This window comes from Daldinia vernicosa (assembly GCF_022497035.1).
Source record: "Daldinia vernicosa strain CBS 139.73 unplaced genomic scaffold F5Y00scaffold_55, whole genome shotgun sequence".
In the NCBI taxonomy this organism is placed as follows: domain Eukaryota; kingdom Fungi; phylum Ascomycota; class Sordariomycetes; order Xylariales; family Hypoxylaceae; genus Daldinia; species Daldinia vernicosa.
The window spans coordinates 195,355-211,232 of NW_025953971.1; the positions used below are offsets into that span (position 1 = coordinate 195,355).

Below are 15,878 nucleotides of genomic sequence, written 5' to 3' on the forward strand. Positions count from 1 at the left end.
TAATACTTTAATTCTTAATAAATAAATGGATTTATCTAGTTAGTTATATTCTCTTGGACCCATTCGTCGCCTCAAACCGGTAAGGCCAAGCGAACTTATCATCTCTGGCTCGCGGGGACCTCCCTTGACTATTTGGCCGATAGTGCTCAAGACGTCGTGACCGTTGAAAAAAAAAACTTACCCACAGATACCTCAGCCGCACCCCGTCTTCTCTCTTCGCCGGCTGAAACCATCCACCCCCACCCACAAGACCAAGGAAACAAAAGGTAACGAGCTAGGACGAGTCGGCACATTTCCATCGACTGGTACAGTGGTACATACCTACCTGTACACTGCGGAGACTACTTAACTTGTATATATGCATATATATATATATGTATATATGTATATACCTTACGTAGATGTGTGTAGGTATCGTATCCCGAATATCCAACAGATACCTAGCCAACGTACATCTGACTTACTTTTGCGTAACCTCAACCTTGATTTATCAAGCCACCTGTCGCGGATTTTAATGCACTCGCTATCTTAACAGTGAGCAGTCTAGGGGTATTCCAAGGGGTATTCTACGTAAGAACGAAAATGACTATTTTTGTTTTTTGTTCCATTTGGTCAAGATGAATGATAAGAAGGGAGAAGATAAGATAATATGAAAGAGATAAAAAATAAAAAATAAAATAAAAATAAGAAGAAGACGAAAAGAAACTCATAACCGAGCAACATAATTCGCTTTACCCACCCGTGGGGCGTCAGCTCTGGGTATATTTACATGATTCCATCGACAGCATAGCCTAATAAATTCACGCTGCCACAATACCAAACGCCCCTGCCCGTCGCTGCTGAAACGACTGCATATTTCTGTCCCAAAGGTAATGTAACCCTACCAGCACTTGGTCCGAGTCCGCTACCTGCTCTATCATAGAAACTTCGAGTTCTTCGTCCAAAGCCAGCCTGATCAGGTTCAAAATGCAATCACAGGCCTTTTGAAATCCCAACATGGTCCATTCGGGTCTCCCTCTCATGTTAACCGGAACTCCCATGCTCCCTCATAGATAGGCGACATGTGAATATCATGTGCCACATCCAATGCCATGAGTATCCTTGGCCGGTACCGAATATCCCCGGGCTTATTTCCTGTCCACGTCAAATGTGAGACACAAGGGTATTATAGGTAACCCCCATCCCGGAAACACCTCACTATTCTTCTGTAGGTAGATAGATGTCGCCACTTTGCCCGGCCACCCAACGTCGCCATGCTTCTTCGTATGCCCACTCTAAATCAGACACCCATCTCCGTGTATTGAAGAGTGCACATTTCCACTTCGCCTCAAAAAAAACCTTTCGCATCTCGGCCAGTCGCCCGTTCCCCTCGCAATACTCTCCATCCACGTACCGATAAGTCAAGCTTCCTGCAAGTCTAGTTGCGAGCGCTTCGTAGTCAGAGTCACCGGAAGCAATAAGCTCCCGGGCAACTTCATCCCCAGCAGGTGTCTTTGGCAATGCTCCTTTGAGAATCGACGCTGCCATACGAGAGCACATCTTATACGGATATCTCGGTAGAGTTAGTAATGGGGTGCTTGACCATAAGACGTCTGCAGCCGTTGTGTGCGCGTTGCACTCTGGCGTGTCCAGAAACAGGTCACAGATACGTGCCCGCGAAATGTGCTGCTGCTTCGGCGCCACGTCTGTAAAGACAATCCGGCTTGCCACTTCCTCGCCGGCCCAAGCCCTAGCTGTTTTCTTCAAGTTGTTCTCGCCGAGCTCGGGGAATCTGAGAAGCCAGAGTATGGCTTTAGGGACGTTGGAGAGGATACGCAACCACGTGCGAAACGTGGAAGGGTCGATCTAAATGATACGGTTAGTCGTGGCTGATATATGTCACTAGCATTAAGAAAATACCTTATATAACTGGTTAAAATTACCAAGTATAATAGTGTCGTCTGGGAGATTCGGAAAAAGTTCCTTGCGCATTTTCCATCGTCGTCGTTGTTCATCTACCCAAGTCAAACCCCTTTCAGCCGGGTCGCACGATTGCGCGTGGTCGCAGCAGAAGAAAGTATCACGGCAGAAGACGATATTTTCGGAATACATCCATTCACCTTCGTCGCCAAACTCGTCATCTCGAAAAACATCCTCCAAGTCTGTGTTGCTTCTCATAGGTCGTAGTGTAGATGGAGGAATGGCGGTTCTATCGGCTAAGATGTAATCACACCATTCAGCACCAAGGGTACCTGCGAATCCCATGAAAGACATTTGTATTGGCGCCGGTCGGGCTGCGAATATCTCGTTCCTGGCGCCTCGGGTATAGCCGTTTAGGTTGACAAGAATATGGATCCCATCTTCGACTATCTGTTCCACGAGCTTCTCTGAAGGCCAATTGCTCACGTCGCGAAATACGGGGGCTTCACGCTCTATTTGCAACCGATGAACCGATTTATCGCTCGCCGTAGTAGCGTAACAGAAAGCTTTCGCTCGTGATGGGTTGTGAAATCCGAATACCGATTGCATCCTGTATGTGGTTAATTAACGAAACAAGAACCATTGACGCGTTATTAATAGGCATAGTACTTACAGGTGCGCGAGTGGATGATTATTGAAGTCCGATGATACATAACCAATATTGAGATGTGGGCTAGGCGGAGGGGGCGGTGCATACACGGAATTTGGAAGCCACGGCGACTTGAGAGTTGAGCATGATATCCTCGCCGCGTTTCGCTGAGAAATCATACGTATGTCCTTAGCCGTCAACGGACAGGTGAAGGTATGGAAAGGAAGAACAGTCGGTGCTGCTGGCACAGCTAGGGAGGCTGGCAGCTTGAGTCGTGGGTATCCCGACTGCGATGCACGGTTGCGAACGTATTTATCTAAATACCAACGGCGCATCGTCACTTTCATTGAACGCTCCACGAGACGGAGGATCTTCGAGCCTTCCCACGGTTGGCCTGCCCATCTACGCAGAGCATCCTCAATATTCACCCCTTTTCGTGTTCCCTCCGCCGCTAGAAAATTGACCTGCGAAACTAGGAGTTCGAGGGTTCCATTTCGCAAAATGTCCGCGCCCCAATGGCAAGACTCCGCAAGCTGCTTGGAGACAATATCAACGACTTTCTTTATCAAGCCACTGCCAGTCTTTTCCGTCTTGGCGTCCCGGAGCATCCCCTCGTCATCAACATGCCAGCGGTCGTATGTTCCACCATATAGCAGTACACCACCTCGACCATTCCAGTCACAGACGGAGTTAAGAGCTGTAGAAAGACCACACACCGCTTCTGCAAAGTCGGGGTTAGAGTTGACAGCGCGCCTATAATACATAATAGCATCACTAATGCGGCCACGGTCCTTGACAGCATTGGCAAGGTTCGTAAGAGCGATATCAAAGTTGCCGTCACAAGCAACGGCCTGCTCATACATTTGTATTGCTAGATCAAGTTGGCCAATATCCTTTAGTAGGCTTCCGAGGTTCGTATGGAGATGAACATGCTTGGAGTCTAAGCTCAAACCATAGTTATAATAGGCAAGAGCTAAGGCGAGACCACTGCCGGGAGCAATTCCAGGTATCGGTGGTATATTCGGGCTTTCTAGGATCTGCAACTGCGAGCCAGGACTAGTGTGCTGAACGCTGGCTAGTAGAATCCCTACATTATTAGCCGTCGAAGGACTCTCGGAGAGCGATAGGGATAAATAGTAGAGAGCTAATATGTCGCCAATTCCAGAGGGCTGACGTAATAGCCTTGGAAAGGAACCACCATTTGACATGGCATCTTGGAATATCTTTGCTAAAGACAACAAGGAGTTACTGGTGGTGGAGATTGCCGACCTTTTCGGCGCACCGTCCGGCACGAAACGTAATCCGGGAAGCTCGCCGTGGGCCGCAAAAACTAATCGGGCAGTACTCCTTGCCTTCTCAGGAGGGAGTAGCAGCGGTCCAATAGATGGCGTACGAGGGCTACCCCGTCTTGAGGATCCGTATATACTCGTGGGAGATAAAACAGCCTGTATTCTGCGTATTAAGGAATTAATGCATTTGAGCTTCTTCCCAGCACTGATAAGTACGGCCTCCTCGAAAGCCTCAGAAGCCTGGTCGATATCCTTCAACGCATATAGCATGTTTCCTTTGGCGTGAATCAGGGCTATAATGCGACCATTCTCATTGCCACCGACGCAGTAGCCACTTGAACCAAAGCCAGATAACCTGGACTCTTCACCACCATCACTATTGTGTATTGGCCCGCAATGTTGATGCAGGTGCAGTTTGGCTTCGCCGTACACAGAGTTGCTGATTTCGCCACTTATGTCGGGACTGATATCGCAGCCAGACCGATCAGGGAGACGGAGAGATTGTTGAACAAAATTAATTATATCAACAGCTTCCTTGCTTCTATGACTGGAACATAAAAGCCCGACGAGATGCTCGACAGCTTCTAGATAACTGGGTCGCAAGCGAACGGCCCGCAGCCAATGCTGTTCGGCCTCTTCATGTCTATTTAGGCAATAAAGAGTCGCTGCAACATTTGAAATCGCCTCAACATGGCTTTAAGCACGGTTAGTAAAACCAACTATGGGGAGGAGATAGGCTTAAAATAAGAACCTACGTCTCATCTAGAGAGATGATCCTCTGAAACCACTCTAATGATTGCTCGTAACGTTCAAGACCGTAATGTAAACAGCCGCCAAGCACCATACCGTCGACCCATTTCCAACCACTTTGTTCGCACAAATGAGTTAGCATCTCAACAGCAGCCTTAGCACTGGAGAGAGGTTTGATCGATACTCTCCCTCGTTCAATGTCTGTATTAAGATATCCTGAACCATCACCACTGAATGGGTAGTAGAAGGCCGAGCGGGAGGCTTCATCGTCTCGTAATTGATATTTAATAGCATGCTGCCCGTATAAGCTCGAGGATCCGTCAGGTTGAGGACTGAGTATATGGTTGCTGCCATTGTTCAAGTCTCTATAGCTATGCGTGTCTCGGGAATGTCGCGGGGTGAGGACACAACTGGGATGATTTGGAGGCCTTGGTACTTTTGGGAATATAATCATTTTTGAGGACCTGGCGTCCTGAGCAGAACGGCCTTGAGATTTCTTGCTAAAATGCAAGTACGCCAGAAGCTCAATATATGATCGATGAGCGTTTGCAAGAGCCTTTTCCCTGAACATCGCAGGCGCAGAATTCTCATTTAACTCGGATCTGGGTCTACCATATTGGGTAGGTTCGAGTGTAAGAGACTCCAGCCCTTGGGACGGCGTGTGTAGACCTACTGGGCTCTCCCCATAATGGGCCATGGTATTGTACGGTGTCTTAGTCGGCATGAAGGTGTTAGGCGAACGAATATGGGGCATTGGCGCATAATTCAAGGTATGATAGTTCAAGCTACCCGGGTGCGCACTAGGGTGATAACTAGGGACGTTCGTCTCAGGCCAAGCCGAAGGCGGGAGCAACCCTCCATTGTCAAATATAGCGGGACACGGAGAGTGCTGGTATATAGGCTGCAGAGCTGTTGGTATATTGACACCATTATTATAAGGATAAGCGGCCGTTGGTAGTCCATTGGGAGTCGCATCGACGGCCATAGGGGCACGGGAATCGTTGATGAGTCCACGTCGCCAACCGCCTGCGAACGCTAATGAGTTAGAGTCGAGAGCGAGACCACCATGATCCGGAGCGTTGAAGATTAGAGGTGGCTGAAGTGACCAGTCGTCTACTGAGGGCTTAACGTGATGTTTCATTGTATGATGGTCTTGGTGGGGATAAGCTGCGGTAGGCAATATCATATGCTTCAAAGGCGGGGGCCCCGAGGCTAGCTGGGCAGGGTTGCCATCATATCCAGCATCTATCGTGCCATTCGGCGTTTTGCGTCTAAGCTGATGTTCGTCGTGATCGGATAGGTGAGATGGGATCCCGAAAGCATTCGATCTCGGATGCATCGGCAGCGATGGCGGCTGCGGCTGCGAGGAACGAATGGGAAAAGCGCTGTGCCAGGAGGTAAAGCCAAAACCCAGCGACGGCTCGGACGCTCTTGAAGCAGTGCGAGTGTAATATTGAAAGGAATGGCGATCCTGCTTGCGATCCAGCTGAGACGGCAACGAAGAGTCGAGGTGATGGGATGGATGCACCATCTGGTGCATCTGAACAGAGGGTAACATCTCTCAAGGACAGTGGCAGGCCTGGAAAGGGAAGTATCGAGGCCTAGGGTCGAAGGGAGGTCTCATTATAGCCTGCTGGTTAGAGCACGGCTGAAGGAAGCTGGCCGATATGCATTGGGAAGTACGCATCCAATTCCGGCGCCGAAAACCAAAGTAGAAATATCTTAGCCAGGGAGACTGACCCGAAGCTATCGTCCGATGTATACCTTAGGCCAAATTCAGTCTTCCTTTTTGACCTGATCTCTGATCTCTAATTCAGAGCTAACTAGCCCCTCACCCTCTGCTCTGCCTCGCACGACGCGACAACTCCGGGGCCAACCAGGCGCAAGGACGGAGGCGAGGCAGGGAGGAGAGAGATATATGCGGAGGAGAAATATTCGAGATGCAAGAGACGCGGTTTTCGAGGTCAAAGTGGAAGCGAAGTGAATTCCAGTAAATAGTTATGGATAGAAACACTTCAGTATAAGTTAGATGCAGATGTCTATAGACGGCCTGAAAAATGGCTGGTATGGAACAAGGAAGGTCCCGTTAAAAGTTGGCGACGTTGATAAGTTCCCCGTGTTCATGTCTAGGTTAGAAATATGTTAGATGTAGGTATGTTGTAGGTATGTAGATCCTAGTAGAGGGAAAGGCTATGAGGGTTGAAAAGGACGGCGCTTGCTTGTACGTGGGGGGGCTGAGTCTAAATCGATTTTTGGTTCACGTTGGTCTCCATCAGCTCCTGTCACATTTCTTCGGTTTAGTGGGGCCTTAGAGGATGTTTTAGGTACCTGCCTCAATAAAAAAAAATCCATGGCGTATTCGCCCCAAGTACATGTATATTTTGAAGTAGCTTTAAGGAAGTGCATGTACCATGCATGTTTATTAGGTACATGCGTACATTACGTACGCCTCACAAGCGTGCATTAAAACTTATGCAGGCTGCTGACATATCGAAAATTTACACATTAAACATGCTATGTCTTTAACTTTACATAGTAAAAGCGGCAATAGGAAGTAAATTCAAGACATATATATCATAATATATGTAAAGAGACTTAGCCTCAACCAAAGGCCGTAAAATCTCTTAGGTATGATGATCAGCTATATCCGGAATGCATAAGAAAGAAACCGCCACATAGTAAGCCACTCCAGTCTTAGAAAGGCGAGGTTACAAATTGTGACCTAAACGCTAAATGCTTATGCACAACCAAGGTACTTAAATGTATAGGTATACATACCGCACTATAAAGCAAAGAGAGGAAGGAGAAAAAGGGCAAATCTACCCATTTTTTATCAATATAAAAGCCTTTGAAAATTGTAGCAACATAGTATAATATGTGTCTTATCGGACATTCTCACAATTATTTTTCTTACCTTTATGCCCAACTGTAATGAGCAAGCCCTTACAACACCGACAATAGCTTATTACAAAGCGCCATTAATAAGCCGCATCGGACTTCAACAGAGAGATGCGGTACCAAATGCAAAGGTAAGCAATACGAATATTAGGCTACACGAGGCTATCAAAACATTAGATCAGCAGGCAGATGGTCGCAAGATTTATTAATTAGCAATGGTATGATTTGATGTCAATAGGCGGAAAGACTTAGAAACAATATACCAGGACAACTTATAACGTACTTACCAAACAAGGTGCCTTTATTATACAAGGCTAAGTCACAATTCCTCTTAGATTTGCAGTAACATCCTCTTACGAAGCATATCCGCGCCGCATCCCGGCCAGCGAATAGAATGAAGAAAAAAATTTGGGTTTAAAAAGCCTGTAATGAGGTATTCAAATGTCGACCGAGCAAGATGGACCTCCGCCTCCACGCTTTGGTAGCAAGAAAGCCGCGGTGAGTAGTTGGTCGGGTTTCAATATTCCTTGACGAGAAAGAGAAATAGACCACGGGGAGTTAGGTTTATCTCAGAAGGTAGCCAAGGGTGTAACGAGGGTATTCGGGGAGTGTGGGATGCATGTCACGGAAGCGGCCAAGTTTATTTCATTCGTCTCAATTCAGAGTGTGTCGGCGACGACTATCGCAAGCCATTCCTGAACTCCTGTCGAAATATGCATCGAAAAAAAAGAAGCCCATTTTCAGCCCACCCAGTCCATATTTATTCTTCCGGAACTGTGTCGGCCGGCGTCAGTAACCTGTATAGTAGAGGGAGCGCACTGGTTATATTAACTTACTGTCGATCTCGCCACTCTCGATGTCGTCGCTGATATCCTTGGGGCTTCGTCCATCCACTTGGCAGCCTACGCTGTATGCTGTTCCTAGGATCTCCTTGACAGATCCTTTCAGGTTCTTGGAGAAGGACTTGAATCGCATTGTTCGGGCGATCTCGATGATGTCGTCGAGAGGTACGCTCTTGGAGTGCTTGATGTTCTTTTCCTTCTTCCTGTCACGGGGGGGCTCCTTCAATGCCTTGATGATGAGGGACGATGCTGTGGGGACGACGGAGACGGCGGCTTGACGGTTCTGGATTGTGAGCTTTACGGTGACTCGTAGGCCTTTCTATTAATCAAAACACTGTCAGCCTAGCACATTGACTTCGCGCCACATTAATCAAACACTTACCCAGTCGCCAGTCGCCTTGGCAATGTCTTCTCCGACCTTCTTGGGCGATAGACCAAGGGGACCAATCTTGGGGGCAAGTGCCGATGAGGCACCGACCTCTCCACCGGTCGCTCGAAGGTGGCTATAGAACTATCTGTCAGCCTCGAATTCGGAGCAATCGCAATTTCCTGTCCCTGGAGAAATTGAAATCGGATTGATGTTTTTTATCTGTATTTCAACGTACATGACCTTCACCTCATTAGGATCAATCTTGGGAGCTATATTCTATAAGTTAGCTTGCGCTGTAAAACTGAACGGGGGCGGATTCATTGACTTACGCATCTTCGCTCAAGTTTAAAGTCTCACGAGTTTGCCAATAAAAATCCTAGGGAGACTTTCTGCGTAAGATGTTGTGAGCCTCGTGAGCAGCGCTTGCAAACAGGAGGGTGGAAGTTGAGAAAGTGGTCTTGAGGAAATTCAGTTGTGGGCTAGAGAAGCCCTAGACAGTGGGGTTTGTATTTCGTACCCGCGACAAGCTAGACCACGCAGCAGCCCTAGGAAAGTGAGAGGAAATAATAGGTGGGGCCAGGTGAGCAAATTGAGAATTGATTGGGCTAAAAGATAAGGTGTAGCATGCACCTTCGCTTCGTGGATTCAACCTTAATTAGTTAACTCCGAAAAAAAGATTTCGATTACATAAGGATAAAATGTATTTGCTACCTTGTTTTGTAGACGTAGGTAATAGAAGTCTCGCATCGCATTAAACCGATACGGGGAAGACCATGTAATCGCCTACCCGGGTACCAACGAGGTGGAAGCTTTAAAGACAGGAAGGGTTAAGAGAAAAATGACACATACTGTACATATCAACGAGGAGATACGGTTTATTGACGCATGAACTGACTGCTGTCTACAATAATACTGAGTACATGAGTCGCTCCGAGCCAACTTCGGTATTTTTTTTTAAGAATTAGTATACTATAATGCTAACACTTAAGACAAGCGAGCTCGTGAAACTCATCATGGACGGAGTTTGGAGAAACAATCATGACGGAGCAGCTGTTAGGCCCAATAAGCTATGTAGCACAAGCATCATAAACTCCTCGTCTAAGGGGTTGGGTTTTACTACACAATTAATTCGTCCCGCTCACAGCCAACCTGTTATATTGTTAGTCTTGAAAGTTGATTTGGGAGTACTGGATTACTAACTTCATCAAATGATCCATGAAGGTTTGCAGCGATACATCATCAGTGAAGATTGTCTGCGCAGTCTGTGCACCAACACCGCCGTATGCCCCTGTGGTGTGTGTCGTCGATGGGTTAAGCTTTGACAGTAAAAATCGCGCTTGAGAGCCACCAGCATCGCATACAATAAACCGAGGAAGCGGGAAACGGTCTGCAATAAGGTCCTGTTCAAGGAATTAATATTAACATCATGCTCCATCGGAATAATCATCTTCGCACTTACTCTTGCATCTTCTTTTGGTTGTTCCAGAAGTGTAGCGAAATTCTCATAACCTTCTTGGTCTTGATACCCCGCTTTCTTCCATTCTGCAATAGTTTCTCCGTGAAAGATGAGGATGTGGAAGAACGTATCCAGCAATAAAATATGTGTAGGCTGGATAGAAGTCGAGTCTAACAAGACAGGCTGTCCTCCATCCTGGTCGAAGGTATACGAATCGAGAGTTGGTTGTATCATGATGAGAGAATTGCTCACATCTTCGTGATTCAGCACGTGGCGATAAAAGGCTGTCTCGTCGGGGGAGTTGTTGAAGACCTGTAGGAACTGGCTTCGCCGGAGGTGAAACATAAACTGAGGGTAGAGAGTGAAGTTCTTCTCCAACCTAAACGAGGAAGGGTCGTCTTTCCTGTAGTCGGCAAAACGTGAGCATAACCGAATAAGCATCCGGTCCACCCATCGGAGAACATCGGGACCGTCATCAACCTCTGCCTTGAAAACGGCAATTCTCGACATAAGTACCGCGGCCGCTTCTTGGTCGAAGGATTGTGCGATAGCGGGATCTCCGGCTGGGCCGCTCAAGTTCCTGGCAATAGTAGTTACGCGTAGGTGAAACTGCCCAGAAGAATGCTGGTAATACGTCAAGAACTGCATCATACCCTTCTGCTGGCCCTGCTGGTGTTGTGTTGGGCCGCCTTGGCTTGCAATTTCGAAGTAGACGCCGTAACTAGCATTGGGATCAATGCCACACATCTTCCACGAGCACGTGTTGCCAATACCACACTCGGTCTCTCCAACCGAAGTTGACTTCTTGTTCAATGACACGGCGTGTCCAATCAAGCCGGTAACCTTCAACTCCTTAGTCGTCAAAACTTCGAGAACAGCATTAAAGCCCATTAATAAATTATCATCCCCATCCTTCTCGAAGACCCGAATAAACGACTGCTTAAACATAGATGATGTGAAGCTATCAGTGAGGATCATATGACCGCCTGTCGAGTTACACAAGCCTTTCATCTCAAGCAATCCTACTTGATCTAAGCAGCCGGCGAATATGTCTATTATGTGACCATTGTGAGCAGTCCGCTTCGCAAGATTGTCGTAGAACTAAAGGGGTTAGCCACCAAGCAAGCCCGAATGTATACAAATGAGAATAACACCAACCTTAAGTGCTTTCTTATAATATTTGATATTGTCACGATCAATATCGTGGTGTGAGCGAATTGGTTCTCTCAATTCGGGGCCAACGACCATTCCTGGGCCTTCAGTCGCAGGACCGCCGGCGAAGAGCATAATCCTACCACCAGCGTTTTGGAATGAAGACTCGAGCAGGCCAACAGCAACGCTAAGCGCAACACCAGAACATCGAAGATTTCTCCTATCACTAGCGACAGGCCAAGGATCCTTCTGCAATTGTTCGAGGATCTTAGTAAGTTGAAACTCACACTGCTGAACTGGTAACAAAAATCTAGTGGCTGGCCCCATGGGCAACATAGGTCGACCAGGCTGCTGCTGTGGCATGCCAGGGCGGAGACTCGGAGCAAGCAGACCTAACATCTCCTGAACTTGTTTGGCAGAATAATCTTTGCTACCACGAAAGACGTATGACTTGGCGCACTCGGTATACCCGATCTCGTGAACTTGGGCCTGGGAACTCGGGTGTCAGCAATAAAAATTGCCCCAATATTAGGGATGAGATAGGCGCACCATTGTTCCATAAGTAATCAGGCCAACCAAGGCGTTCTCGGGGAGGAGGCTCAAACTCATGATGAGCGACTCCTTCAAAGCCGACAGACTATCATCCTCTTGACACGTATCGACAACATAGAGGAAAATAGGCGGGCTGGGTGCTGGTCGTGAGAGCCGATACTCGATCGTTGTGTTCGATGGGTGCAGCTCGGGGGGGATGGCGTTGGGCGTGATGTCCTTGTAATGAGGAGGAAGAGGGTTCCTCGAAAGGCAGAATGGGCAGATCCAAAGACGTGCCCTAACGTCGACTTGACTGGGTACCATTAGCTATGCGACTCGAAACCATGGCGGGATTTCGAGGAACACTGACCAGAAGGGGTTCAAGACAGAGCGACAGGGTTGTTTACACGTCACGGGCTCGAATTGTAGTAAGGGTGTATCTGGCTTCTCTTTCAGGGGAGTGTAGAGAGCACCGATGGGGACGACGAGGCGAGATGCTTCCTATGCAAAACTTCAGAACACATGCGCTCACGAAAATGCAGCCAAAACAGCTGGAGGGCCAAGTTACCATTCGAGAGCTGGGAAAAACATTCCAACTCAGTCGGACACCGTCACGATCTTCCACCTCGCTCCATTGTTCTTTTAAAGCTTCGTAATCCATACCGTCGGTGCGCTCGCGATAGCCCGCTAAGCTCGTTGGACGTCGAGTATCAATACACCTACAGCAATTGCTGATGGTGGAATGTCTGTTTGTGTGATGTCCTAAGTGCAGCGCAATGCAGTTTGCAAAGCCAAGGCGGGCTTCGAGATTGAGAGGGAATTTCCTTCACTAGGGTCGCGGTGTGTGTTCGGTGTGCGGTATCAATGATATTTCTATGTAGTATGAATCAAGTATTGTCAACCGTAAAGCTTAAGGACAGACTGGCGCTGTGGGGTAGGAGCCATAAGTACCTACCTAACCTACCTACCAGCCTACCTGGTACTTTCGATATGGACAAGTTGCATCCCAGAACCCAAGGGGGAAAAAAGCATGGGTACTACCTAATCCCTGTAAGATCAACATACTGTTTTTTAGAATGTTACCTTTTAAATGCATCCTCGTGTTATCACCGCCGTAAAAATCCAAGTACAATGTACCTTGAATACTTCCTTCCATACATACATCTTATGAGCCGAGGATGATTATCTAATATATCTAATATACATTATACATATGACTTAGCTAGTTAGCTAAGTACACCGTAAATAGAATCTACCTATATCCCAATCAGTACAAGCCGATGCGCGTCTGGGATCCTGTAGGAAGTTCCGAGACGACTTAGCTGCTTAGTTATTTCCACCTTCCGCTCTTTGATGATATTCCAAACTTTGTTGGCTCCGTCGAAGGACGATGCCACCTCTGCTATTTATTTATTAAGGGACGGCCTCCTCCAAACCTGCACCAAGTGTCCAAGTCCTTCATTTTTTGCCTACAAACAAGTGTAGGTTTCGTGTTGTCAGTGGATCGTGAATCTCATAATCGAGATGACCACGTGTGGGATTTAATTGGCATAACCGGCTCCCTCCGAACCTAACTCATGAAGGTGAACGCGCCTACTATGTTGGTGGATCGAGAATTGAAGATTTCAATGTTATCTCGCTCCCGATCAACTTCGAGCATGTTCCAAACTGTTGATAGCTCACCAAGGAATGAGCCGAAAGCAAAGCCACAGGGGCATCCGCTCTCATATATTCCCCGCCATCTACTTTCGGGGGAAACGGCGCAGCATGGTCACTCTTCTCGACTAAGATCGCATTCTTCACCCAGCGCGCCTCTACGACAAGCGCCTGGCTGTCAATCTGAGCGATCAGAGACAGCCTCGTCAAGAATAGCTGGGACACATCCACTTACGATGGGCCATGAAACCTTGCCTGGCGCGAAGCGGCGTTTAGAGATCAATACGAAGGATCTCACTCGGCCCAGCTTAGCAGCCTCGCAAGATCAGTTGCTGCCCGAATCGCCAGGATTTCCCAATATGTTAGCAGCGATGAACTTCCCCATCCCGCCTACAACCTCAAGACCGTCTACCGCAGATGCATGTGTTGGCTCTATGGCACGCTATCAGTCGAGTATTACCTCTCCCCCGATGGTACGACCTCGTTCGTCGAGTAAGCGCGCAACGAGCTCCAACGGAGTACTTACGGCTTCACTAGATGGGCTAATAATACAGCGCACGGCACTGCCCCATCGACGTAGTGACCCCGGTGAAATTTCTCACGTCTCTTCTAAACCAGATAGACTTGTGATAAATACCACCGTGACTAGAAGCTCAAGGTCAGCAACCTTAGGCGAAACGGGCAGGTCGCTAGCAATGGGTCGCCTTAGACCCAGGGCTTCCTCAGCTGCATCTTCCACGCGAGTGGGTCACGATTCACACACTGTCGCGGCGAATGAAGATGGGAGGCAATTCCTCAGAAACAATATAAAGGCAGTGTCGAGCTTACCTCACGGGTTACTTAGCACGAATGAACCATATAATCTCCCAATAGGGATTGCGATCAGCAGCCCCAGAGATCTTATGCCTAATGTAGATAAACCATTCTCAACGTCAGAAAGAGCAATAAGTCAACATCCTACTCATACGGTTCCAACTATCAGTCTTACTTTACCCTCACCGTACGAAGAGAAGGATCCAGACAAACGAAATCTGACACCGAAATGCTTCCAACAAGGCTCAAATAAGACTGTTCCGAGCAAGCCAACATCAACCTCTACCTGCTATGATGCAACTATCTTTGACTCAACTATACCACCGATCCGCAATGCCGATAATTCGAAAGACTCTCCTATCCTCGGGCGGTTCCTCGGTAATTCTCCTACTACACCGAGGTTACCATCGAGGTCGCCATCCCGGACACGTGAGGATCAATCAGTCTCCAAAGAGAGCGGGGTGGCACAAACTACCCCCATAGGGACTATGGAAAGTGATTTGCCTCCATTAGCCACAGTGATTCCAGAAAACAACTGGAACCTTTCTCGTATCATGACAACGGAGATAGCCCCTGCTAATGATTTGATTATACCAATGACTACCAATGACATTACCATAACGCCAGTTATGGTCGTGGCTAATCTAAACCCTCAATCAGCACCGGCAGCATCAGTTCCATTTTCGCGCCCCCCATTCAATAAGCTGAAAATTATATCGCAACCGCGTCAGAAGCATATGCCAATAATGGTCCACAAGAGCGTTATAACCGGCCATAACGAGCACGCCAAATTAGCTATAGATAAATTCAACCGTCATACTTTAACAGGTGTGCTAACACCACCGACTTCGCCCAGCAGTGCCTCGCCCAAACGAAATAGTCACCCTACGGAAATCACGCGGCGAATCCAATCACGCGTAGCCGGGAAGCCGATGCTCAAGTCGGAAGCGGCAATATACCATGAGCCCGACCAAGAAAAGGTGAATGACAAAGCGTGGCGGGTTACAAGAACAAAGGAACGGTTAGAGAAGGCAAAGCTAGCCAGAGAAGAGGAGATATCCAGGTTAGTCGAGAAGATGCTCGGCGTTGCCAAGGCCAAAGATACAGAGGAGAGAGAAGATCCGCAGAGTTTGCATGAGGAGCATACGGAGGAACAAATCGAAAAACGATTACAGCGTCTTGAAGAGGATGGAGACGCTTGCCTTCGAGATGTCAAGTTAGCTTTGCAAAACATGTCCAAAACGCTTGATGAATTAAGAAAAGAAAAAGGCAGTAAGAGACTAATAATGAATGAGTTTAACCTGTAATATAAAAATAATATAATACAAAAGGCAACCCCGTTGGTTTGCACAATAGCCTCAAGTTTACGATTAAGCTAAACGATTGGTTAAATCCCGTAAAGCCGCTTAGCCTCGCCGCGTTAAGCGGTTACATAAGCCATATAACAAGATTTTTAATTATATAAAATTTACGAAAACGCATGCACTTGTAAGCTCGCGGAAGCGTTTTCACGTGCTTGTAAACTCGTATATAAAAATTTTTTAAAATTATGCTTTAAGTTTACGAAGGATTA

At 47.5% G+C, this 15,878-nt stretch overlaps 3 protein-coding genes across 3 annotated transcripts; 1 reads left to right on the top strand and 2 right to left on the bottom strand.

The window, feature by feature from the left end:
- Window positions 1-864: 864 nt before the first annotated feature.
- On the bottom strand, window positions 865-6,461 carry F5Y00DRAFT_167565 (glycosyltransferase family 41 protein). The gene is made up of 4 exons (XM_048004807.1): window positions 4,593-6,461; window positions 2,573-4,531; window positions 1,900-2,509; window positions 865-1,845 (listed from the first exon to the last, which is right to left on the bottom strand). Exons 1-4 carry the CDS (start codon window positions 6,143-6,145, stop codon window positions 1,198-1,200), a joined length of 4,770 nt encoding a protein of 1,589 aa, XP_047861488.1. The 5' UTR covers window positions 6,146-6,461; the 3' UTR covers window positions 865-1,197.
- Window positions 6,462-9,520: 3,059 nt separating this feature from the next.
- Window positions 9,521-12,598, bottom strand: F5Y00DRAFT_167706 (Sec23/Sec24 trunk domain-containing protein). Its single transcript, XM_048004808.1, has 7 exons — window positions 12,405-12,598; window positions 12,207-12,337; window positions 11,855-12,149; window positions 11,312-11,794; window positions 10,157-11,254; window positions 9,898-10,097; window positions 9,521-9,846 (listed from the first exon to the last, which is right to left on the bottom strand). The coding sequence occupies exons 1-7, from the start codon at window positions 12,495-12,497 to the stop codon at window positions 9,822-9,824; spliced, it is 2,325 nt and encodes a 774-aa protein (XP_047861489.1). The 5' UTR covers window positions 12,498-12,598; the 3' UTR covers window positions 9,521-9,821.
- A 500-nt stretch (window positions 12,599-13,098) lies between these two features.
- F5Y00DRAFT_246163 (uncharacterized protein) lies at window positions 13,099-15,667 on the top strand. Its single transcript, XM_048009096.1, has one exon. It carries the CDS (start codon window positions 13,414-13,416, stop codon window positions 15,610-15,612), a length of 2,199 nt encoding a protein of 732 aa, XP_047861490.1. The 5' UTR covers window positions 13,099-13,413; the 3' UTR covers window positions 15,613-15,667.
- Window positions 15,668-15,878: the final 211 nt, after the last annotated feature.

Bases quoted from the DNA above. Each gene is read 5' to 3' on its own strand.
- F5Y00DRAFT_167565 (XM_048004807.1), bottom strand. From the start codon at position 6,145: ATGTTACCCTCTGTTCAGATGCACCAGATGGTGCATCCATCCCATCAC. The intron at 2,510-2,572 runs GTAAGTACTATG...AACCACATACAG, and splicing joins AATCATCCACTCGCGCACCT to GATGCAATCGGTATTCGGAT. The intron at 1,846-1,899 runs GTATTTTCTTAA...CGTATCATTTAG, and splicing joins ATTTTAACCAGTTATATAAG to ATCGACCCTTCCACGTTTCG.
- F5Y00DRAFT_167706 (XM_048004808.1), bottom strand. From the start codon at position 12,497: ATGGATTACGAAGCTTTAAAAGAACAATGGAGCGAGGTGGAAGATCGT. The intron at 12,338-12,404 runs GTAACTTGGCCC...AGTTTTGCATAG, and splicing joins TTTTTCCCAGCTCTCGAATG to GAAGCATCTCGCCTCGTCGT. The intron at 11,255-11,311 runs GTTGGTGTTATT...TAACCCCTTTAG, and splicing joins ATTATAAGAAAGCACTTAAG to TTCTACGACAATCTTGCGAA.
- F5Y00DRAFT_246163 (XM_048009096.1), top strand. From the start codon at position 13,414: ATGAAGGTGAACGCGCCTACTATGTTGGTGGATCGAGAATTGAAGATT.